General features: G+C 38.8%; 1 protein-coding gene across 32 annotated transcripts in view; it reads left to right on the forward strand.

The window, feature by feature from the left end:
• ANK2 (ankyrin 2) overlaps positions 1-25,014 on the forward strand; it is a 689,779-nt gene that overhangs the window by 559,663 nt on the left and 105,102 nt on the right. For 24 of the 32 annotated variants that reach the window (XM_082462711.1, XM_082462716.1, XM_082462697.1 and 21 more), the window contains 6 exons: positions 2,060-2,257; positions 5,503-5,601; positions 6,140-6,238; positions 10,149-10,346; positions 14,337-14,435; positions 14,804-14,902. In XM_082462711.1, coding sequence (XP_082318837.1) covers positions 2,060-2,257; positions 5,503-5,601; positions 6,140-6,238; positions 10,149-10,346; positions 14,337-14,435; positions 14,804-14,902 — 792 coding nt within the window. The remainder of the gene's footprint in view (positions 1-2,059; positions 2,258-5,502; positions 5,602-6,139; positions 6,239-10,148; positions 10,347-14,336; positions 14,436-14,803; positions 14,903-25,014) is intronic. The other 8 variants (XM_082462713.1, XM_082462715.1, XM_082462696.1 and 5 more) reach the window with 1 other exon arrangement.

Below are 25,014 nucleotides of genomic sequence, written 5' to 3' on the forward strand. Positions count from 1 at the left end.
TCCCATGAATATTATCTTCTGTGATTTCCCAATTCTTTGCCTTGGATTGAATTAGCTTTAGCTTGGGGTGGCAAATTCAACTTTTGCAATTCTACAGGGAAACAATTACCCAAACCTCCAAGGTCTTATAATCTCTGATTACAGGTGGAAAGACTTTCTTATCAAATTTGTAGGTTCTTCCCTTTTCCACTTTCAGATAGGAGCGTACCAAAAGTTGAAGAAAATGGGCAAAACAGCTTATTTCTTAACTTTCTTTCTTTTTTTTTTAAACACGTACCTTAATGCTCTGAGAACCAAGAGACACTGATCGATAATTTAAGCAGTTACTTGGCCACCACCAGTCAAGGACTGCCGCTTCTCAGCTATGGTTTAAGGGGTCACCATTGCCCTAAGGCTCCCCCTCGCTCGCTGAAAACACATGTTAGAGTGTGTCACTTGTAATACCCACCTCAATCAAATTCTGCTGGGCAGAAGTCCAAGCAGGGAAACCCAGAAACAACAGATGTTCACGATAGCTATCCTCAAGTTCTTTGGTCTTTGATTGTGTTTTGCTGTCCATTTATTTTTGTAACTGTTAATTCTCTCCATTCCTCTCTTTTCTCCTCTGTATTTCAGAGAAAGTTGTATCTTTTAAGTGTTGTCTGTCTCCCTTGCTACTGAGAGACCTCTAGTCCTGTTAGTTTTCTTAGAGGCCATCATATTATATCTCTTTCTGTGGAATGAATAGACAAAGAAATGTCTTTAGAATCCAGTGCCTGAATTCAAGTTCTGTTTTCATAGCTGCGTAACCTTGGACAGTCCTGGAAAACTCATTTAATTCCTCTTAATCTCTTTTCTCTGGAAAATGGTTGAATAATATATGTTACACCTTCCTTTCAGGTCTAAGTATAGGACTTGTCAGGTATGCATCATACATGAAAGAAGTTTATAAGGTGCAAATTTTTCCAAAATTCCAATTCTATTGCTAAAATAATTGTATTATTACTGTTTATTATTTAGTTCTTACCACCCTAAAATGCATACAGTGCTATTTCAGCTCTTCCTGTACCTTCCACTTAATACTTTTTTCCTTTTCACTTTAAGATAAAGTGCATTTATTTGAACAGTTCTTCCTATTCTATTCTACCTTCTCCATTCATTCTTAGCCCTGGAAGTTGGCCCAGCTTTTCCTTTCTCACCTTTGTTATGACATGCCCTTGGGCAGATTATAGAGATATACCTCTTTTCATCACTAAGGTTACACACAATTTTCTTTTATCAAGACAATGGTTTGGCCTCGTTTTCTTAACACTGAAAACATTTTCCTGACCACACATTAGAGTCAGGTGATTTCTTGAGCCTTTTCGAACGTGCCCTCCCTGTCCCTTATACCAGCCCTATCCTCTCCCTGTTTTTAAAATGAAAAGCACTTGGCAAATACTTAACCCCATTTGCTCCTCGCCAGACTTCCATTTCATCTTTGAAGCCCTGGATGTAAGTTCCAGACCCATCTGCAACGTTTCCTGGAACAACATCTTTTTAAATCAGATTGCAACATCTTCTTTACCCACAGTCTCTCCTTGAAGAAAATAACCAGCATTTGTATCCTTGGCTTGCTGAGTGGAGTAAGAACAAAGTTTTCCCAGCATCCCTCTTTTTTTTTCCTCTTGATTCAGTTCCCAGAATAAATACTGTCTCTTAGTGAAAGCTTTTGGATGAGAATCTAGGTCTTAGGACTTCTGGACTAGATTTCTTTCTTATTCAGAACCATGAGCTGGTTTATATTTAAACATAAGTGAAGGCTGAAGCCTTAATGAGTTGAGAAACATTTTGGCATGCCCAGAAAACAATGACCAAGTTCATGGAAATATCTACTTTTAAAAAAATTTAAGGAAGATTTTGTGACCAAACAGGTCATTCTATAACAAGATATAAATTGTAGTCAGAGTAGCAGTAATTTCCTTTTGGGTAGGGGTTCCTGGAGATTCCAAGAAGACATCATGAAACATCTGAGTGAAATGTATTGCTAGTGAAGTTTGGTCTGTCCTGGCACTAACTTTTTACTTGATCTGAGTTGTAGGAGGAACAGACGCCTTTGCATATTGCCTCTCGCCTGGGTAAGACAGAAATTGTTCAGCTGCTTCTACAACATATGGCTCATCCAGATGCGGCCACTACAAATGGGTACACACCACTGCACATCTCTGCCAGGGAAGGCCAGGTAGACGTGGCATCAGTCCTCCTGGAAGCAGGAGCCGCCCACTCCTTAGCTACCAAGGTAAGAGGAATGGTTTCGTGCTGACATGGACCAGGAGCAATCCTAAATCATAGAGTGTCAAGAAGGGTAGATCTCCTTTAGGCCTCCGACTTCTTCTTCCTCTTTGAATATTTTAGATTCATTTTCTAAATGACCAAGGGGGATTGTGAGATTACATATAATATCTTCAAAAGGAGGGCTGGATTCTCTTCTTCTAATTAATGCCAGTGTTGTTTCTAGAACTTTATTATTATTATTATTATTATTTGGCCATGCTGTGTGGCTTGTGGGATCTTAGTTCCCTGACCAGGGATCGAACCCGGGTCCCCTGCAGTGGAAGCACGGAGTCCTAACCACTGGACCACCAGGGAATTCCCTCTAGAACTTTAATTAAGATGATTTCCATAAAGCAAGTGTTATTTTCTCTCTACTTTCCATGATAAAAATCTATAATATATTCCCCTGAATATATTATAGAAAAAAAAATACAATTCCCAAATACATTGAGCTAGTATTACTACTGAGGAAGATAATATTGCATTAGATTGGCAGTACTGTATTTGTTGAGTTTTAGTACTACCTAGAAGTTCACGTCACATAATCTTGCATTTTTCCAACCCTGGTTTCAGCTATTATGCCCTTTCTGCTCCCTACACTTCACCAGCTACACAGTGTCTAAACAGAACTGGGCTGGAGAGTCACACTTTATTAGTTGTTATTGTCATCTAACAAAGGATTTTACTTATGTTCAAAGTTTTGAGCTAGGGCAGAGTAATTTTTTCTCCACTTGACACATTATATTTGAGATCCCTCTTTGGATATGACTTAGAATAAAACACGAACACAGCTAATTGGAGCAAAAGAAATTGGACTAGTACAGAAGAGAAGAAGAATGAGACACATTACAGCCTACAACAAGTGAATTATTCACAGGGCAAAATAATTCCCACAAATACAACAGTGATTCAGATTACTAAGGAACGGGCATAAATACTGCATCTGGGGGAGAAGGGAGTTTGCAAGTACAAACTGAAGTACTGTGGTGGCATCTGTCCTCTTAGAGATAGGAGCAGCCTGCTGGCTGTTACGACTCACCTGGTTGCCTCTGGCTGTAAAACATGCTTTGATGTAAGAAGTTGGTAATTATTCAAATGCTGAAATCAGAAGGGTTGAAAGGATTTTTAAAATCTTTTTTAAAAAAAATCATAAACTAAACAACAAACACAGAGTTGATCCTTAAACAATGAGAGGGTTAGGGGGCGCCCACCCTTCACACAGTTGAAAAACCTCATATAACTTATAGTCTGTCCTCATATCCGCAGTTCTTCTGTACCTTGGGTTCCCCATATCCATGGTTCCACATCCTTGGATTCAACTAACTGCAGACCGTGTAGTACTGTAGTATTTCCTATTGAAAAAAATCCACATATAAGTGGACCTTCACAGTTCAAACCTGTGTTATTCAAGGGGCAACTGTGTAATAATAATAATAATAATAATAATAGTAATAATAACCCAAGAGAGAGTGGGTGATTGTCTCATCAGATGAAGGTGATAAATAAATGAAATTTAGATATATAAAATACAGAAATAGGGAATAAAACATAATCCCTTGTCTTCCAAAGATTTTTAGAATTAAAAATATATCTAAAACAATAGTAAATTAGGACAGTTAAATGGAAGAAACTATTAAACAAAACAGTTCCACAGTGGAACTGACTGGGGTTCTGAAGGGTAGTTGACTCATCGTCAGTAAAGCTATCTAAGTGTTGATAAATATCAGAGGGTAAATGAAATCCTGATGAGATTAACATAGGGGAAGATGGAAGAGATTCGAGAGATGCTTTCCAACCTCTACTTTGTGATTCTACAGTAAAGATTCTATGTAGTTTTGTCTCATAATAGTTTCCAAATTTATAAAGGGGCTGGATCACTATTCCAGCAAGACTTTAAGGATAAGGAGTTTATTTTTTCTTTCTTAACACATGGTTTGTCTCAGAGAACTCTACTTCATCCTGAGTGTCACTCCAATCATTGTGTGGATTGAGTTAGAGGGAAGAGAGCATTAACAGCAAATGTTGGCTTAAATGGACTTCCTATATTTGCCCCACACTTGGGAAAAGCAGATTTACTCTGCTCCAAGGACTTCTTAGTACCTAATGTTCAAAAACCAGCAAAAAGAAAAATGACATCTTAGCTAAAAATAATTTTTGTAGTGACACTGTGAAAAAGCAGTATTGCTTCTTGAGGGATATTCTGTATTCTGATGAAGGCTTAAATGGTCTGGAGGATAAGCCCTATCTTAGACCACTTAACCCAGGCATGTTTGCTGTGTGTGTTTTGCAAGCCCCGGTCAGCTTTAGAATTCTCCCACTCCCAATGTAGTGCCAGAAGAGCATGTGATTAGACTGTCTGGCCAAGAGGATGGATTTGAGATCATGGTGTAGGAACTGTGCCATCCTTGAGATCTGAGTCCAGGGACCTAGCTGTATTTGTAACACACTGCTAATTACAGAGAGTGACATTGGTTAGGCACACAAGACATTGAATCTGTATGTGTAAACATGTGTAGGAGAGCAGCAGTTTAAAAGTCTGGTGTTAATCAGCTCAACATCCTGCCAGAAGTAGACTGTATTTTCCGAAAGGAATTGATCTTATATAAAGTGTGGGTCTTTTGAGAAAAGGAATAAAAGTCAGGACGAGAGGTGCTTTTTAAACGGTGAACTGTTTTTGTTCTGTGCACCATTTTATGTTGCTATTTCTGCAGAAAATGCAATCAACTGAATCACAAATAATTTTTTTTATCATAGCTGCTGAACTACCCTAAACCTTAAATAAAGAAATTTGGAATTCAGGTATTATAAAAAGGATAGAAAAATGAGAAAGCCTGGACAGGAGGTATTACTGTCTCAATCCTATTAATCGTAGAGGCAAGAAAAAGACAGGGTTGGTTTTTTTTTTTTTCACTCACAAATCAGAGCCATTTTACTGACACATAAATTCCAAGCTTAGAAAGTCAAATTTCAGTCTCTAAGCCCTCAAAATAAAATTTCTTTTGTTCAGTCTGTCAAGCCAAACTCTTGCTTGTTAAACTTTATGCTTTGTCCTATTCCTTGTTTATGGCTAACAGATTTAATGCTCCCAGTATTTTTCCCAAATGGAGAATCAACATAAGTTTGCTTAATATGTTAACCAGTAAAAAAAAGATTTTGTTAGCCGTCACAAAGAAAACTGCTACATTTTACTTTTGTTCTTCACATTTTCAGAAGGGTTTCACACCCTTGCACGTAGCAGCTAAGTATGGAAGCCTGGATGTGGCAAAACTTCTCTTACAACGCCGTGCTGCTGCAGATTCTGCAGGGAAGGTAAAAGTTTTCAAGCATATATGTTTGTTATATAACTCGGTCACGTTGGAAGCTTGGGAGATCTGCATTTCAAGATATTTGGCTCACTCTTCTTAAAGGAATATGAATGTAACGGATGAAACTATACCAAATAGATAATGATGGCGGTGTCCGTGACCTGCCCACATATACACTGATTCAGAAGGTGTTTAAAAGAGCTGTGCCTCAAATGTGTGTTCCTGTCACAACAGGGCCCAGAACTTCTCTATGTTAAGAAGAATCCTTGCAATGTTAACGTAATAATTCTTACGTGGCATTTTAGACTTTTAGTTATGGTGGCATCAGGATGCCCTGTGCTAATGAAAGCTCAACGGATCATTTTCAGTTTTAGTTACGTTTCTAATAAGCAAATCATGAGGTATTTATTTGTATTTTTTCCTGTTGACTATATTAATGAATTAACATGGACTTAATCGATACCAGTTTCCTTGCATCCTGGCAGCTTCAGGGCAGCTAATGCTAATTTATTAATACTGAAACTTCAACACACCCATTACAGAATGGCCTTACCCCGCTCCATGTTGCTGCTCATTATGACAACCAGAAGGTGGCGCTGCTGTTACTGGAGAAGGGTGCTTCCCCTCATGCCACTGCCAAGGTGAGGACCACAGAAAGGATTTACAGACTGTAGGGTGGAACTCTAATCTGACCGGACATGGGAATTGTTCTTTAAGCACATGGTGCTGATATAACTGCAACTAGTCCTGGCAATAGTAGCTTTTGGTATTGTCCTTTTTTTTTTTTTTCCCGACCGTTTGCTTCCACAAAGCCTTTTAAGATTTTTTACAAGTCAGCAAATACTAAGGGGACGTGCCCAGGAACCAGTAAAGATGACTCTGATTGCCAACGCTCAGTGTTTCAGACACACAAGTATGAGTTTTGAGAAATTAAACGTAAGAAAGGCAGTTCAGGTTTTTCCCTTCTCTCGTATAAACAGAATGTTGTGCTATACCTACCCTTTTATTCACTCATTCCTTCTGACTTCAAATTTTTCACTGTGCTCTATATGAAAGACTCTTTGTTTTTTACATGTTTCATTCGTGTTAACTATAGCATACATCCTTCCAAGTTCCTAGGCTAGGAATGCATTTTGGGGAGTATGTGTAGCACCAACTCATAAAACAGCTCCAACTAAGACCTGAACCTTTGGACAGAGTGTTTCCCACCATTTGAGCTGCCTCTTTATTACACTGAAAATATCCATGAATGTCATATAACAGATAAAGTCATCACCGTATCTTTCATTTATTCATTCAGTAAACATATATTGAGAAGATGTCATAGTTTATTTAAAAAGAAAAATATTTCTTGTGGTGGGAAAATATTCATGCTATATTAGATGACATAATAAAGCAACAACTATTACCACTTACATGCCAAACACTGTGCCTAGCATTTTACATGCAATATCTCATTTAATCTCATAATAATCCCATGAGATTGGTATTATAATGATTTCTATTTTACAGATGAGGAAGTGAGATTTAAATAGATTACTTTGTACGTCCAAAGTCACATGACTAATAATTGACAGAGCTAGGATTTGACCTCAGACAATCTGACTTTAGAGGCAGCACTCTTAACCACTAGGTCTACTGCATCACAAAGCAGTAGAGGAGAATTATTCCACTTCTATTATATAACTATGTACATATATACTCACATGTCTATTTAAATTATACACATTATACATATATAATAAAATGGAATACTCTGTGAAAGTATATTTTGTATATAAACAAATTATATATAATAAACTATTATATATATATAACTTTGTACCCATACCTATATATAGATCTATATATGTATGTATATATACACACATATATATTTTATTGCTACAAATATACGGCTTATAATAAAATATTTAAACTGTTAAAAGAGCAGGACAAATTTTTTTATTGCACATACCATTCTTATTTCTTTATAACCCTTTTGCTGTAATATCATCAATCATGCATTTGTTTTATGTCTTTCTTCCTACTAGATTATAAACTACTTGAGGACATTAATCATGTTATATTCATATTTGCATATCTCTGAGGTGTCTCATTCAGTATTATGTGGGTTCTCAATACATTTGAATGGAAGAATGAAGACTGAGCGACTATTCCAATGGAATAAAAAAAATCTGCTCATTTAACATGCCAGTATTTTTTTCATTAACTTTCTAGGCTGACCATTTTGAACAAAGATATGACTTTATCAACACCCAATACAACACATATGTATAAAGAAGGGATTGTAGTAAAACTATAAAACACGTGTTCTCCTCCCACAATGGGCTCTCAATCTACCAGGGAGAGAAGACCTAACATAAAATAATGTGTATGGATCTTCTAAAGAGACAAATGTACCCTTGATCTCCAGCCTCTATAGAGTGTGGTCCTTACTCTTTGGCACACGTGAAAAAAGTCCAGAAGACTAGGGAGAGCATCCTCTACTCCAGGGTCCACAGTAGGGGGGTTCAGGAGGCTCCTCTAGTGTCTTCCACTCATCTGACCTCACCTGTCAATCAGCATGAGTCCTGTAGCTCGGGGGCCGCTCTGAGAGGCTGGCTGCCAGTTGGTTGGACCCCACCCCTAACTCCACTTTTGACACTCTGTTCACTACAGTTCCCCACCCCACCTCTCAACACACGTGGTCCCTTGGACCCTAGAACCTCTTTGCTTCTTTCTACCAAAATCCGGAATCTTTTCTTAGTCTTCATTGGGTTTTGTTGTTGTTATTGTTATTTGGTTCCAAAAACTTTGACTCTATGTGGAGTTAGGAGGGGTCTTCAGACTTGCAGGTTGAGTATCTGCTGGACAGTCAGACCTCTTATATTACTAAAAATTTGATACTCTGATGATCTCTTAGGTTGTTATGTTAAAACCTCCCTGTCTTCCTCCACATAGGTCTCTGACTTTACCTAAACGTGGTAGGTTCACTGATTCTTTGCTTAGCCTTGGTAAAGCCTGTGCTGCAGAAATAGGGGGAGTTGGGGCTGAAGAAAGCCCACTGTAGCCAAAAAAGTGTTTAAACTTATAGGTTCCACAAAAATCTATGTGCCCTTTTATTCAATAGAGCCCACTGTCCAAGTGCAATGTTCTAGAGGACGTGGAACATCAAGGACCTATGAAAGGACTTCCAAGAAGAGCTGCTGAATTTCTTGAGCAGCTTAGAGGGCAATATCATTCATCTGAACTGAAATATGCCTATTTTGGCTTGGAGAAAGGAAGACAGGGTAGATAGATAATGTAGGGACGTTTGAAGATCAAGGTTTCATGACAACACATAAGGGCATTTCAATTCTCAAAACTCCTTTTTATTTTTTTGGTACCCTTTGCAGTTAGACTTCAGGAAATCCCATGACCTAAAATTCTTCTTAGAGTTTCACAAGGAGCCCTTGATCAATATGCTGTCTTTCCCTTCAGCATGCCACAGTCAGTGGCAAAGCCACTGTTTTTCATTTCTATCATGCATTTTTCATGGAAAATTCTACCTGACTTGATAAAGAAAAGGAAAGGAAACAATACAGGTTCCAGACTTACACTTGTTCCAGGGTTTTGTTTGTTTGTTTGTTCTTTTAACTAAGTATGGGGTTTAAAGTTTGGCTGTTGTAAACAAAGCATGAGTTCCTCTGGTCCTCTCTACAAACTCTCACATAAAACTAGTAGCCTCTTATTGCTACTTTTGAGCAGTTTGTAGAGATGAAGGGGGGGATCCAGGATTTTAACTCACCACCTAATAGGATTAATTAATTAACTTAATAGGATTAATAGAAGCCTATTTTACTAATATCTTTTTCACCAGAATGCAGCCCCTTAAAGACAGGGATCAGGTCTTGTCCACCTCTATATCCCCACACCTAGCACACTGACCAGCATACGCTAGGTACGTACTAAATAGTTGTTGAGTGAATAAAAAGTACAATCCAACCAGAAGCACATTAGTAGGAATGTTATAACAAGACCATAGAAATAATTCCATTTTATTCTCTTCTATTAAAACCATGTCTGAAATATAGTATTCAGTTCCAGGCAGCACAATTCAAGAGCTATATCGACAAACTAGAATCAGTCCAGAGCAGGTCATCCTTAAGGGAGAGAGCTCTAGAAATGGGGCTTCTGTCACGGATAGTTGAAGGAAAGGGAAATTTAGCCTGGAAATGGGAAGACTAAAGGGAGATATGAAAACCATCACCAGGTATTTAAAGGACGGTCATATACAAGAGGAATCTGGCTTATTGCTCTTCAGGAGCAGCATTATGAGGGGGAGATTTTAAGCTTTGGGGCATTTGTGTCTATATCTGTCTTACATGTAAGTAGAATGCGGTGCCTTGTGACATGGGTTGCAAAGATTTGGGTGTTGTTGGATGGAAACTTATGATGGGCAAGAATCTGGATTTACTATAAACGCACTTTTAACTTTTCTGTTGATTCGAGATTCTTATTTCCTTCAGACCTATATCACGGCAATTGCTAAGCTTACAAATTACATGTGTTTTATCTTTACTTTTTTAGAATGGCTATACTCCTTTACATATTGCTGCCAAGAAGAATCAAATGCAGATAGCTTCCACACTCCTGAACTACGGAGCAGAGACGAACATTGTGACAAAGCAAGGAGTCACTCCACTCCATCTGGCCTCGCAAGAGGGGCACACAGATATGGTCACCTTGCTTCTGGATAAGGGAGCAAATATCCACATGTCAACCAAGGTATTCCGGTTTTGCCTCTTGCTTTAGTGAAGAGTCTTCTGAATGAATGTAAATGGAAACCAGTCTAAGATAATTTGGAACAAAGAGGGGGCAGGTTTTAAAGAGAAACAGGAATATCTCATAGAATTCAAGGGTAGCAAAGGAGTCAAGCCTCATGAGGGACTGGGAGATCACAGGCAAGCAAGGAGTGAGGCTCACAGACTCTGCCTGCAGGGCTGCATGTTTGCACCTTGACTTTTCCCTACAGGTCAGTTTCATTTGCCTCTCCCTGTGGATCTGCTTCCTGTGCGTCTCTGTGTATGTGACCAAAGAGGCTACCCTATAGCCTCCCATCGCTGCAGTTCAAGCAGTCAGTCCAGATTGCCGTAGTACCTGCTGGTCCTAATTCCAAATTCCAGAGAGGGAGAGAGGTGGCAGTTTCATCTGGGTTCCGGCCCAAGCAATTGCTTCTAAGCTGCTGGTCTGTGCCCATGACCTAAGTCATTTTCAGCTGGGCTGAGCTTCAGAGGCACCTGTTGGTTGGGAGCAGGGAACTCAGTAAAATAAAGATTTCTGAGCCAACTTCAGTTCAGCCTAGCTTGGGTGGTTGTTGTGGAGGTGGTCAGATAATCAGTGTTTTTAATAAAGCACCTCTCCAGAGAATGGCCTTTGTGGACAGCAGGTTAACTATAATAGAGTAATAGTTATATATACTTCTATGTACTCCATTGGAGCCAGCTGCTGAGAAACAAAAAATTGGAGCCTATATTTATAAGTTAGCTCATCAGTTAGATCTCCTAATACTTTTTTGTAACACGTGGTGTGGGTTTAGCGAAAATTAAGTGTCTTAGGATTTTCCACAAATATACAAATAAGATGTTTTCCACATCTCACTGTTGAATTAATTAGTACTTTTGGAGACTCAGTTGTAAGTTGGTCTTAATAACATTTGTAAATGTGTCGTGTAGCTTATGTCCTTTAGAAAGAGCTGTGAAAAAGACAGGCTGTCTTGAATGCCTCTAGAGCCCTATTCTGTGTCTTTATCACTCAGAAGTGTTCCAGTACATCCCTTGCCTTACGCACTTCTCTCTTCTCTATCAAAAGGCCTCTGCGATCCTTTTTTAAAGCACGGTGAGACTAATTACACGGTTAGCCCTGCAAAAGATATTTGCATTTTAACGAGAATGAACATAATGAAGCCTTATGGTGAAATTCAGTGTGTCAGACGGTCATTAAAGTCTGGGGCATGGATTTCCTTGTGGTCATTAAAATCATGCCTCTCAGGTGGTCTTTTACCCCACTGGGGATAGTCTCACCATGAAACCTATAGTAGAATATTTCATTTAACATCAGTATACAAATGAGTCATGTAAGTGTTTACTGTCCATTAAAAACAAATCTTCATTCAAAAATAAACACAAGAAATCCATAAACAAATCAGGCAAAATTTTGAGTAGAATGGAAATTCTAGACATTTCATGAAACTGATCACACAGTGCTTCTGATGGTATAATTTTTAATTCATAAAAATTGTAGATACATATGTGGAATCAGTTCACCATGTTCTCCCTGATAGTATTCTTCTAAACATATTACTTCCTGTGAGAGAATTTTAGCAGTCAATTAGCAAATATTTAATGAGTATTTTTGAATATTTTCTCCACTCAGCAATGGAGAAAAATATTCAATTTGAATCACAAAGTATTTACGTTATCTTTATAACAAAGATTTCAACATTGGGTGGTGTCTTAAAGACAAAGGCATGATGTACTGATATTTGCTACTAGAGTAAAATGTTAGTAAATATGTTAAGATATATCTGAATAACAATATAATATATAAAAATATAACCCTGGCTTTTGGTTGGTATTATTTATAATTATACATTATAATAATTAATAAATAAGTTATATATGAAATAAATAAATTATAAGATAATGCAACCATGAAAGTATCTCAGGTAATAAGCAAAGCTGATAATAAATTCTCCCATTTTTGTAAATTACATATATTCTTTTTCTACTTAAGACCAACTAAAATCAGTAATTTCATATTCTCTAAATGATTATTTCTCAGTAAGAACTGTAATATAGGAATGATATTACATTCCTTATCCAATCACCATGTAATAATAAAATAAAACCGACTGTAGAGTCCACTGGTACATCTTAGGAAATAAATTACTTTCTTTGAAAAGAACTCCTTCAACATCTTCTATTTTCTTAATTTATTAGGAAGGTTTACATAATTTGATTTAGGTATGCAAGCTTACCATAATAAACTATAGAGGATTTTCATACTGGTTGTTAGTTTGCAATCTTATATTGTAGGAAATCCATTCTGCAAAATAATGTAGAAAACAGCACACATATTTGAAAGGCCATTAAAGATGCCTTTGAGATATTTGATGATCACTTCAATAACATTTTTAAAAGACCGATGATCTCAAAGGAGAAATATTTTTATGTTTGCTATTTTAATATGGAGAAAAACAACATGAAGAATAATCTTCTGTTTTGTCCTAATATTCATACTGTTTATACTTTAGGACTGTATACTATTTGTTTAGAAGTGATAACATTTTAATGCAAAAGGGTGCATATTCCATCTCATCCTCATGGTTTATGAAACTCAAAGTTGAGTTCCAGAATTCCTTGGTGGTCCAATGGTTAGGACTGAGAGCTTTCACTGCCAAGGGCCTGGGTTCGATCCCTCGTTGGGGAACTAAGATCCCACAAGCTGCACAGCACAGCCAAAAAAAAAAAGAAAGAAAAACAAAAGCTAAGCTCAGCCAGAACTCTAAGAATCAAAAAGCCTTGGACTCTTAAATATAAAGCCCTTTCTCTAGTTGGAGAATTTTTTCTTTCTCTGTAAATATCACTTCGATTTTTTAAAGGTCAGAGAACTTGTCAGCTTATAGAAGTAAAGCAGGCCTGCAGAGCCATGGTTGGGAGGGCTGGTCAGCTTTAATTGGATGTGAATTGGGGGAGAGGGGGGTGCCAAATCAGAGGACAAGTAAGATACCTCAGTATACAGATGCAGGATGTACAGGAAGAGGATAAATATACTAGGTATTTGAAGAATATAGCAGGAGAGAAACATACGGCATGAATATACTGTTAGCTGGAATATGAGCTCTAAAAGGGCAGAAGCTTTTATTCACTGATATATTCGAGTGCCTAGAACACTTCCTGGCATATGAAAGGTACTCAAAAAACACCTGTTAAACATACAAATGATTTAGGTTTTAAAGATACTCTTTAAATTTCAATTTTGCTTGACAGGAGATACTTGCATACGTAGTGGGGCTGCCAGACTGTGGCATTGACTGAATAAACCACTTTTCCCTCCTACTTTCTCTATTCTTTCATCTTTTATTAATTCTTAACTGTACTTTAATTGCATGTTCAAATAATTAAAATAATTACTTGATGTATATGTGCCAGGACATTTACGTAAAACTGGCCAAATTTATGGGGCAATATATAAATGATGGGGTCACTATTTAGCACTTAGAGGAACCCCCAAAATATAAACTATCTTTGGATGCTGGAGAAAATTATTCTGAACTCATTTCCTGTAACTCTGGACATTTTTTTCATTGATGTGATGTTTTATTGATGAAAATATAGATTATTGCTGTGGTTATAATGTAGAAGTAGTAACTGGTTGGTCCATTATTTAAGGAAATAAATTCATTCAACAGGAGGCACAGATGGGTTTGAAATGAATATTGTTTGGAAGCTCATTAGCTGAGTTATTTTAAAGGCTTGCATCATAATATAAGCACACAGTATAGAAAATGTAATTTGAGGAAAGTGTTGAGTAACTTAGAGAGTATGTCTTAGATGGAAAGTCATATTAACTTGGAGGGTTTGTTTTAGATATCAGAAGATGCAGTTTCTAGGGAGAAGCTATGAATTTTTTAGGATTTTTCAAGACATAGTATTATAGATGATACAATGTATTTTCTTCTTCAATTGTACCCCTTTGCTTCCCTTCTCTCTATAGAGTGGACTCACATCCTTACACCTTGCAGCCCAGGAAGATAAAGTGAATGTTGCTGATATTCTCACCAAACATGGGGCTGACCAGGATGCCCACACAAAGGTAAAGCAAATCACTGTAATATTGTGACAGGTTCTGACTTGGATTATTCCCAGTAGCCCCCATTCACGTCACCACAAGTCCAAGTTCCCCCTCCTCAAAGCCCATTCTGAATTAGTTATGACTCTCCTGCTCACAAGTCTATAATGGTTCTCCATTTTTGCTGAAAGCAAGTCCAAATGGATAGCAGATATTAGGAATCTTTACAAAAAGATTCCAACTTTGCAGACTTAGGTTTACCCTCTCTCCCTCATTACTTCAGCTAGTCATGATGACTTGCACTTTTCTTCCTGTACTTGCTTGCCTCCATGCCCCCCCCCTTGAGTATTAACTACTAGAGTAGTAATTTATTTGTTTATTATTATTTATAGCTTGGTTACACTCCTTTAATTGTGGCCTGTCACTATGGAAACGTGAAAATGGTCAACTTTCTTCTGAAGCAGGGAGCAAATGTCAATGCAAAAACCAAGGTAAAATACATGTACTCATTTTTATTTGCTATAAGCAAATGGTTCGGCCATATGGACACTTCAGTAGCTCACCATAGTTACAAACATATTTTCTTTTTAGTTCTTCTTAAGTGATTTTGAATAAGCAATGTAGTTTTGTACAGTTGTTTGGGACTTTTCATTCTAATAACCTTTGACAGCCATGTAGGCGACATCGATTTAACAATTTACTACAGGATACAATAGATGCTGGCTAGAATATCTTGATGTTCTGGCCGATTTCCTTTACATTGTTTCAGGGCCGTGGCCCTCCCCTAGCCCTCAGTCTCTGGTGAGGAAATACAGACAGGCAGCCCGGAATGCGTGCCTTTCATTTTTAATGAATTCTGTCACATTTGGACTACCACGTGGCTGTGCTCAGCGAGGCAATACTGTGTAAGGCCTGGCTTGGAAGTTTTCAGAGATAATGCAGAACAGACTGTTCTTCCCAGTGCCATCTGAAGGGTCCTATCCTGCAAAGCATGATGGGAACATAAAACCACACTTTGGTACATTCAAATTATTTCAAGGAAGAGAAATGCGTAAAATAACTACTGCTACTATGCATAATATAACCTGCAGCTCCAATTTTCTTGGTCCAAAGAAGTCTGTAATTGCATTTTTTTAAGTTTATGTATCAGAAATCACTAATTGCAGCTGTGTGAATAGGCTCAAGTAAATTAGTGTGAGCATATTCGGGAGTTTTCAAAGTCATCATTCAAGATGCTACTAATTAACCGCCAACATCTTGAGCTGAGGTGTTGTGGTGTCCCGATTTCCACGAGGAACTCTGGTCTGAAGTGCTGGGTTCGAGGCCTCTGCATGCGGTACCCTATGAGCACGTAAAACTAGAATAAGCACAAAGGGAATAAAAAGGCTCCAGGGCAGGGCAGAGCTGCTGGTGAGGCTTCCCAGGGGGATAAGACTCTGACAGACTACACAATTGACACAGAAAAAGAGAGAAAGAAAGTGAGAGTGAGAGAGAGAGAGCTGCCCGTGTGGACCATAGCACTCAGGCACACAGCCTGCCAAGCTGAGGTGTTGGGCGCAGCCGTTTCACACTAGGAACTCTGGTCTGAAGAGTGGGGTGCACTTCAAGTGAAACTAGACAAGCACAAAGGAAAAGAAAAAAAGATATACAGGTATTCCACCAGACATGGCCCTGCCCACCAGAAGGACAAGATCCAGCCCCACCACCAGACCACAGGCACAAGTCCCCACCACCAGGAAGCCTACACAAGCCACTGAACCAACCTCACCTGTCTGGGGGCAGACACCACAAATAATGGGAACCAGGAACCGGCAGCCTGCGAAAAGGAGACCCCAAACACAGTAAGTTAAACAAAATGAGAAGACAGAGAAATATGCAGCAGATGAAGGAGCAAGGTAAAAACCCACCAGACCAAACAAATGAAGAGGAAATTGGCAGTCTGCCTGAAAAAGAATTCAGAGTAATGATAGTAAAGCTGTTCCAAAATCTTGGAAATAGAATGGAGAAAATACAGGAAACATTTAACAAGGACCTAGAAGAACTAAAGAGCAAACAAACAATGATGAACAACACAATAAATGAAATTAAAAATACTCTAGAAGGAATCAATAGCAGAATAACTGAGGCAGAAGAACAGATAAGTCACCTGGAAGATAAAATAGTGGAAATAACTACTGCAGAGCAGAATAAAGAAAAAAGAATGAAAAGAATTGAGGACAGTCTCAGAGACCTCTGGGACAACATTAAACGCACCAACATTCAAATTACAGGGGTCCCAGAAGAAGAAGAGAAAAAGAAAGGGTTTGAGAAAATATTTGAAGACATTATAGTCAAAAACTTCCCTAACATGGGAGAGGAAATAGTCAATCAAGTGCAGGAAGTGCAGAGAGTCCCATACAGGATAAATCCAAGGAGAAACATGCCAAGACACATATTAATCAAACTATCAAAAATTAAATACAAAGAAAACATATTAAAAGCAGCAAGGGAAAAACAACAAATAACACACAAGGGAATCCCCATAAGGTTAACGCTGATCTTTCAGCAGAAACTCTGCAAGCCAGAAGGGAGTGGCAGGACATATTTAAAGTGATGAAAGGGAAATACCTACAACCAAGATTGATCTACTCAAAAAGGATCTCATTTAGATTCAACGGAGAAATTAAAACCTTTAGGGACAAGCAAAAGTTAAGAGAATTCAGCAGCACCAAACCAGCTTTACAACAAATGCTAAAGGAACTTCTCTAGGCAGGAAACACAAGAGAAGGAAAAGATCTACAATAACAAACCCAAAACAATTAAGAAAATGGTAATAAGAACATACAAATTGATAATTACCTTAAATGTAAATGGATTGGGGCTCGAGGAGAAGGTGCCGGAAGAGTAAGACACGGAGATCACCTTCCTCCCCACAGATACATCAGAAATACATCTACATGTGGAACAACTCCTACAGAACACCTACTGAATGCTGGCAGAAGACCTCAGACCTCCCAAAAGGCAAGAAACTCCCCACGTACCTGGGTAGGGCAAAAGAAACAAGAAAAAACAGAGACAAAAGAATAGGGACGGGACCTGCACCAGTGGGAGGGAGCTGTGAAGGAGGAAAGGTGTCCACACACTAGGAGCCCCTTCGCGGGGGGAGACTGTGGGTGGCAAAGGGGGGAGCTTCGGAGCCGCGGAGGAAAGCTCAGCAACAGGGGTGCGGAGGGCAAAGTGGAGAGATTCCCACACAGAAGAGCGGTGCCGAGCAGCACTCACCAGCCCGAGAGGCTTGTCTGCTCACCCGCCGGGGCAGGCGGGGCTGGGAGCTGAGGCTCGGGCTTCAGTCGGATCCCAGGGAGAGGCCTGGGGTTGGCTGCGTAAACACAGCCTGAAGGGGCTAGTGTGCCATGGCTAGCCAGGAGGGAGTCCGGGAAAAAGTGTGGAGCTGCCAAAGAGGCAAGAGACTTTTTCTTCCCTCTTTGTTTCCTGGTGCGCAAGGAGAGGGGATTAAGAGCGCTGCTTAAAGGAGCTCCAGAGACTGGGACGAGCCGCGGCTATCAGCGCAGACCCCAGAGACGGGCATGAGACGCTAAGGCTGCTGCTGCCGCCACCAAGGAGCCTGTGAACAAGCACAGGTCACTCTCCACACCTCCCCTCCCGGGAGCCTGTGCAGCCCACCACTGCCAGGGTCCCGTGATCCAGGGACAACTTCCCCGGGAGAACGCACGGCACGCCTCACGCTGCTGCAACGTCACGCCGGCCTCTGACGCCACAGGCTTGCCCCGCATCCGTGCCCCTCCCTCCCCCCGGCCTGAGTGAGCCAGAGCCCCCGAAGCAGCTGCTCCTTTAACCCCGTCCTATCTGAGCGAAGAACAGGCGCCCTCAGGTGACCTACACGCAGAGACAGGGCCAAATCCAAAGCTGAAACCTGGGAGCTGTGCGAACAAAGAAGGGAAAGGGAAATCTCTCCCAGCAGCCTCAGGAGCAGTGGATTAAATCTCCACAATCAACTTGATGTACCCTGCATCTGTGGAATAACTGAATAGACAACGAATCATCCCAAATTGAGGAGGTGGACTTTGGGAGCAACGATATATTATTTTTTCCCCTTTTTCTCTTTTTGTGAGTTTGTATGTGTATGCTTCTGTGTGAGATTTTGTCTGTATAGCTTTGCTTTCACCATTTGTCCTAGGATTCTGTCCGTCCATTCTTTTTTCTTTTTTTTTTTTACTTTAAAACATTTTTTTCATAATAATTATTATTTATTTTTTATTTTAATAACTTTATTTTATTTTATCTTACTTTATTTTCTTTTATTTTATTCTCTTCCTTTCCTTCTTTCTTTTTATTTTTTCTACCTTTTATTCTGAGCCATGTGGATGAAAGGCTCTTGGTGCTCCAGCCAGGAGTCAGTGCTGTGCCCCTGAGGTGGGAGAGCCAACTTCAGGACACTGGTCCACAAGAGACCTCCCAGCTCCATGTAATATCAAATGGCGAAAATCTCCCAGAGATCTCCATCTCAACACCAAGACCCAGCTTCATTCAACGGCCAGCAAGCTACAGTGCTGGACACCCTATGCCAAACAACTAGCAAGACAGGAACACAGCCCCATCCATTAGCAGAGAGGGTGCCTAAAATCATAATAAGGCCACAGACACCCCAAAACACACCACCAGACGTGGACCTGCCCACCAGAAAGACAAGATCCAGCCTCATCCACAAGAACACAGGCACTAGTCCCCTCCACCAGGAAGCCTACACAACCCACTGAACCAAACTTAGCCTCTGGGGACAGATACGAAAAACAACGGGAACTACGAACCTGCAGCCTGTGTAAAGGACACCCCCAAACACAGTAAGATAAGCAAAATGAGAAGACAGAAAAACACACAGCAGATGAGGGAGCAAGGTAAAAACCCACCAGACCTAACAAATGAAGAGGAAATAGGCAGTCTACCTGAAAAAGAGTTCAGAATAATGATAGTAAAGATGATCCAAAGTCTTGGAAATAGAATAGAGAAAATGCAAGAAACATTTAACAAGGACCTAGAAGAACTAAAGAGCAAACAAACAACGATGAACAACACAATAAATGAAATTAAAAATACTCTAGAAGGGATCAATAGCAGAATAACTGAGGCAGAAGAACAGATAAGCGACCTGGAAGATAAAATAGTGGAAATAACTACTGCAGAGCAGAATAAAGAAAAAAGAATGAAAAGAACTGAGAACAGTCTCAGAGACCTCTGGGACAACATTAAATGCACCAACATTCGAATTATAGGGGTCCGAGAAGAAGAAGAGAAAAAGAAAGGGAATGAGAAAATATTTGAAGAGATTATAGTTGAAAACTTCCCTAATATGGGAAAGGAAATAGTTAATCAAGTCCAGGAAGCACAGAGAGTCCCATACAGGATAAATCCAAGGAGAAACACACCAAGACACATATTAATCAAACTATCAAAAATTAAATATAAAGAACAAATATTAAAAGCAGCAAGGGAAAAACAACAAATAACACATAAGGGAATCCCCATAAGGTTAACAGCTCATCTTTCAGCAGAAACTCTGCAAGCCAGAAGGGAGTGGCAGGACATATTTAAAGTGATGAAGGAGAAAAACCTACAACCAAGATTACTCTACCCAGCAAGGATTTCATTCAGATTTCATTGAGAAATTAAAACCTTTACACACAAGCAAAAGCTGAGAGAGTTCAGCACCACCAAACCAGCTTTACAACAAATGTTAAAGGACGTTCTCTAGGCAGGAAACACAAGAGAAGGAAAAGACCTACAATAACAAACCCAAAACAATTCAGAAAATGGGAACAGGAACATACATATCGATAATTACCTTAAATATAAATGTATTAAATGCTCCCACCAAAAGACACAGAGTGGCTGAATGGATACAAAAACAAGACCCGTATATATGCTGTCTACAGGAGACCCACTCCAGACCTAGGGACACGTACAGTCTGAAAGTGAGGGGATGGAAGGAGATATTCCATGCAAATGGAAATCAAAATAAAGCTGGAGTAGCAATTCTCATATCAGACAAAATAGACTTTAAAACAAAGACTATTACAAGAGACAAAGAAGGACACTACATAATGATCAAACAATTGATCCAAGAAGAAGATATAGCAATTGTAAATATTTATGCACCCAACATAGGAGCACCTCAATACATAAGGCAAATACTAACAGCCATAAAAGGGGAAATCGACAGTAACACAATCATAGTAGGGGACTTTAACACCCCACTTTCACCAATGGACAGATCATCGAAAATGAAAATAAGTAAGGAAACACAACCTTTAAATGATACATTAAACAAGATGGACTTAATTGATATTTATAGGACATTCCATCCAAAAACAACAGAATACACATTTTTCTCAAGTGCTCATGGAATATTCTCCAGGATAGATCATATCTTTGGTCACAAATCAAGCCTTGGTAAATTTAAGAAAATTGAAATAATATCAAGTATCTTTTCTGACCACAAAGCTATGAGACTAGATATCAATTACAGGAAAAGATCTGTAAAAAATACAAACACAGAGAGGCTAAACAATACACTACTTAATAACCAAGAGATCACTGAAGAAATCAAAGAGGAAATCAAAAACTACCGAGAAACAAATGATAATGAAAACACGACAACCCAAAACCTATGGGATGCAGCAAAAGCAGTTCTAAGAGGGAAGTTTATAGCAATAGAATCCTACCTTAAGAAACAGGAAACATCTCAAATAAATAACCTAACCTTGCACCTAAAGCAATTAGAGAAAGAAGAACAAAAAACCCACAAAGTTAGCAGAAGGAAAGAAATCATAAAGATCAGATCAGAAATAAATGAAAAAGAAATGAAGGAAAAGATAGCAAAGATCAATAAAACTAAAAGCTGGTTCTTGGAGAAGATAAACAAAGTTGATAAACCATTAGCCAGACTCATCAAGAAAAAAAGGGAGAAGACTCAAGTCAATAGAATTAGAAATGAAAAAGGAGAAGTAAAAACTGACACTGCAGAAATACAAAGGATCATGAGAGATTACTACAAGCAACTCTATGCCAATAAAATGGACAACCTGGAAGAAATGGACAAATTCTTAGTAATGCACAACCTGCCAAGACTGAACCAGGAAGAAGGAGAAAATATGAACAGACCAATCACAAGCACTAAAATTGAAACTGTGATTAAAAATCTTCCAACAAACAAAACCCAGGACCAGATGGCTTCACAGGTGAATTCTATCAAACACTTAGAGAAGAGCTAACACCTATCCTTCTCAAACTCTTCCAAAATATAGCAGAGGGAGGAACACTCCCAAACTCATTCTAGGAGGCCACCATCACCCTAATACCAAAACCAGACAAAGATGTCACAAAGAAAGAATACTACAGGGCAATATCACTGATGAACATAGATGCAAAAATCCTCAACGAAATACTAGCAAACAGAATCCAGCAGCACATTAAAAGGATCATACACCATGATCAAGTGGGGTTTATTCCCGGAATGCAAGGATTCTTCAATATATGCAAATAAATCAATGTGATACACCATATTAAAAAATTGAAGGAGAAAAACCATATGATCATCTCAATAGATGCAGAGAAAGCTTTCGACAAAATTCAACACCCATTTATGATAAAAACCCTGCAGAAAGTAGGCATAGAGGGAACTTTCCTCAACGTAATAAAGGCAATATATGACCCACAGCCAACATCGTCCTCAATGGTGAAAAACTGAAACCATTTCCACTCAGATCAGGAACAAGACAAGGTTGCCCATTCTCACCACTATTATTCAACATAGTTTTGGAAGCTTTAGCCACAGCAATCAGAGAAGAAAAAGAAATAAAAGGAATCCAAATCGGAAAAGAAGAAGTTAAGCTGTCACTGTTTGCAGATGACATGATACTATACACAGAGAATCCTAAAGATGCTACCAGAAAACTACTAGAGCTAATCAATGAATTTGGTAAAGTAGCAGGATACAAAGTTAACGCACAGAAATCTCTGGCATTCCTATACATTAATGATGAAAAATCTGAAAGTGAAATTAAGAAACACTCCCATTTACCATTGCCACAAAAAGAATAAAATATCTAGGAATAAACCTACCTAAGGAGACAAAAGACCTGTATGCAGAAAATTATAAGACACTAATGAAAGAAATTAAAGATGATACAAATAGATGGAGAGATATACCATGTTCTTGGATTGGAAGAATCAACATTGTGAAAATGACTCTACTACCCAAAGCAATCTACAGATTCAATGCAATCCCTATCAAACTACCACTGGTATTTTTCACAGAAGTAGAACAAAAAATTTCACAATTTGTATGGAAACACAAAAGACCCCGAATAGCCAAAGCAATCTTGAGAAAGAAAACCAGAGCTGGAGGAATCAGGCTCCCTGACTTCAGACTATACTACAAAGCTACAGTAATCAAGACAGTATGGTACTGGCACAAAAACAGAAATATAGATCAATGGAACAGGATAGAAAGCCCAGAGATAAACCCACGCACATATGGTCACCTTCTCTTTGATAAAGGAGGCAAGAATATACAGTGGAGAAAAGACAGCCTCTTCAATAAGTGGTGCTGGGAAAACTGGACAGCTACATGTAAAAGTATGAAATTAGAACACTCCCTAACACCATACACAAAAATAAACTCAAAATGGATTAAAGACCTAAATGTAAGGCCAGAAACTATAAAACTCTTAGAGGAAAACATAGGCAGAACACTCTATGACATAAATCACAGCAAGATCCTTTTTGACCCACCTCCTAGAGAAATGGAAATACAAACAAAAATAAACAAATAGGACCTAATGAAACTTAAAAGCTTTTGCACAGCAAAGGAAACCATAAAGAAGACCAAAAGACAACCCTCAGAATGGGAGAAAATATTTGCAAATGAAGCAACTGACAAAGGATTAATCTCCAAGATTTACAAGGAGCTCATGCAGCTCAATCACAAAAAAACAAACAACCCAATCCAAAAATGGGCAGAAGACCTAAATAGACATTTCTCCAAAGAAGATATACAGATTGCCAACAAACACATGAAAGAATGCTCAACATCATTAATCATTAGAGAAATGCAAATCAAAACTACAATGAGATATCATGTCACACTGGTCAGAATGGCCATCATCAAAAAATCTAGAAAGAATAAATGCTGGAGAGGGTGTGGAGAAAAGGGAACCCTCTTGCACTGTTGGTGGGAATGTAAATTGATACAGCTATTATGGAGAACAGTATGGAGGTTCCTTAAAAAACTAAAAATAGAATTACCATACGACCCAGCAATCCCACTACTGGGCATATACCCTGAGAAAACCATAATTCAAAAGGAGTCATGTACCAAAATGTTCATTGCAGCCCTATTTACAATAGCCAGGACATGGAAGCAACCTACGTGTCCATCAACAGATGAATGGATAAAGAAGATGTGGCACATATACACAATGGAATATTACTCAGCCATAAAAAGAAACAAAATTTAGTTATTTGTAGTGAGGTGGATGGACCTAGAGTCTGTCATACAGAGTGAAGTAAATCAGAAAGAGAAAAACAAATACCGTATGCTAACACATATATATGGAATCTAAGAAAAAAAAAAAAAAGGTCATGAAGAACCTAGTGGCAAGATGGGAATAAAGACACAGACCTACTAGAGAATGGACTTGAGAATATGGGGAGGGGGAAGGGTAAGCTGTGACAAAGTGAGAGAGTGGCATGGACATATATACACTACAACACGTAAAATAGATAGCTAGTGGGAAGCAGCCGCATAGCACAGGGAGATCAGCTCGGTGGTTTGTGCCCACCTAGAAGGGTGGGATAGGGAGGGTGGGAGGGAGGGGGACGCAAGAGGGAAGAGATATGGGAACATATGTATACGTATAACTGATTCATTTTGTTATAAAGCAGAAACTAACACAGCATTGTAGAGCAATTATACTCCAATAAAGATGTTTAAAAAAATGTAAATGGATTAAATGTCATGGATTAAACACTCCATGACATAAATCACAGCAAGATCCTTTTTTACCCACCTTATAGGGAAATGGAAATAAAAGCAAAAGTAAACAAATGGGACCTAATGAAACTTAAACGCTTTTGAACAGCAAAGGAAACCATAAACCAGACAAAAAGACAACCCTCAGAAAGGGAGAAAATATTTGCAAATGAAGCAACTGACGAAGAGTTAATCTCCAAGATTTACAAGCAGCTCATGCAGCTCAGTATCAAAAAAACAAACAACCCAATCCAAAAATGGGCAGAAGACCTAAATAGAGATTTGTCCAAAGAACATATACAGATTGCCAACAAACACATGAAAGGATGCTCAACATCACTAATCATTAGAGAAATGCAAATCAAAACCACAATGAGGTATCACCTCATACCGGTAAGAATGGCCATCATCAAAACACCTACAAGCAATGAATGCTGGAGAGGGTGTGGAGAGAAGGGAACCCTCTTGCACTGTTGGTGGGAATGTAAATTGATAGTGCCGCTATGCAGAAGAGTATGGAGGTTCCTTAAAAAACTAAAAATAGAACTACCATATGACCCAGCAATCCCACTA

The sequence above is a fragment of the Balaenoptera physalus genome (assembly GCF_965194825.1).
Source record: "Balaenoptera physalus genome assembly, chromosome: 5".
NCBI lineage: Eukaryota > Metazoa > Chordata > Mammalia > Artiodactyla > Balaenopteridae > Balaenoptera > Balaenoptera physalus.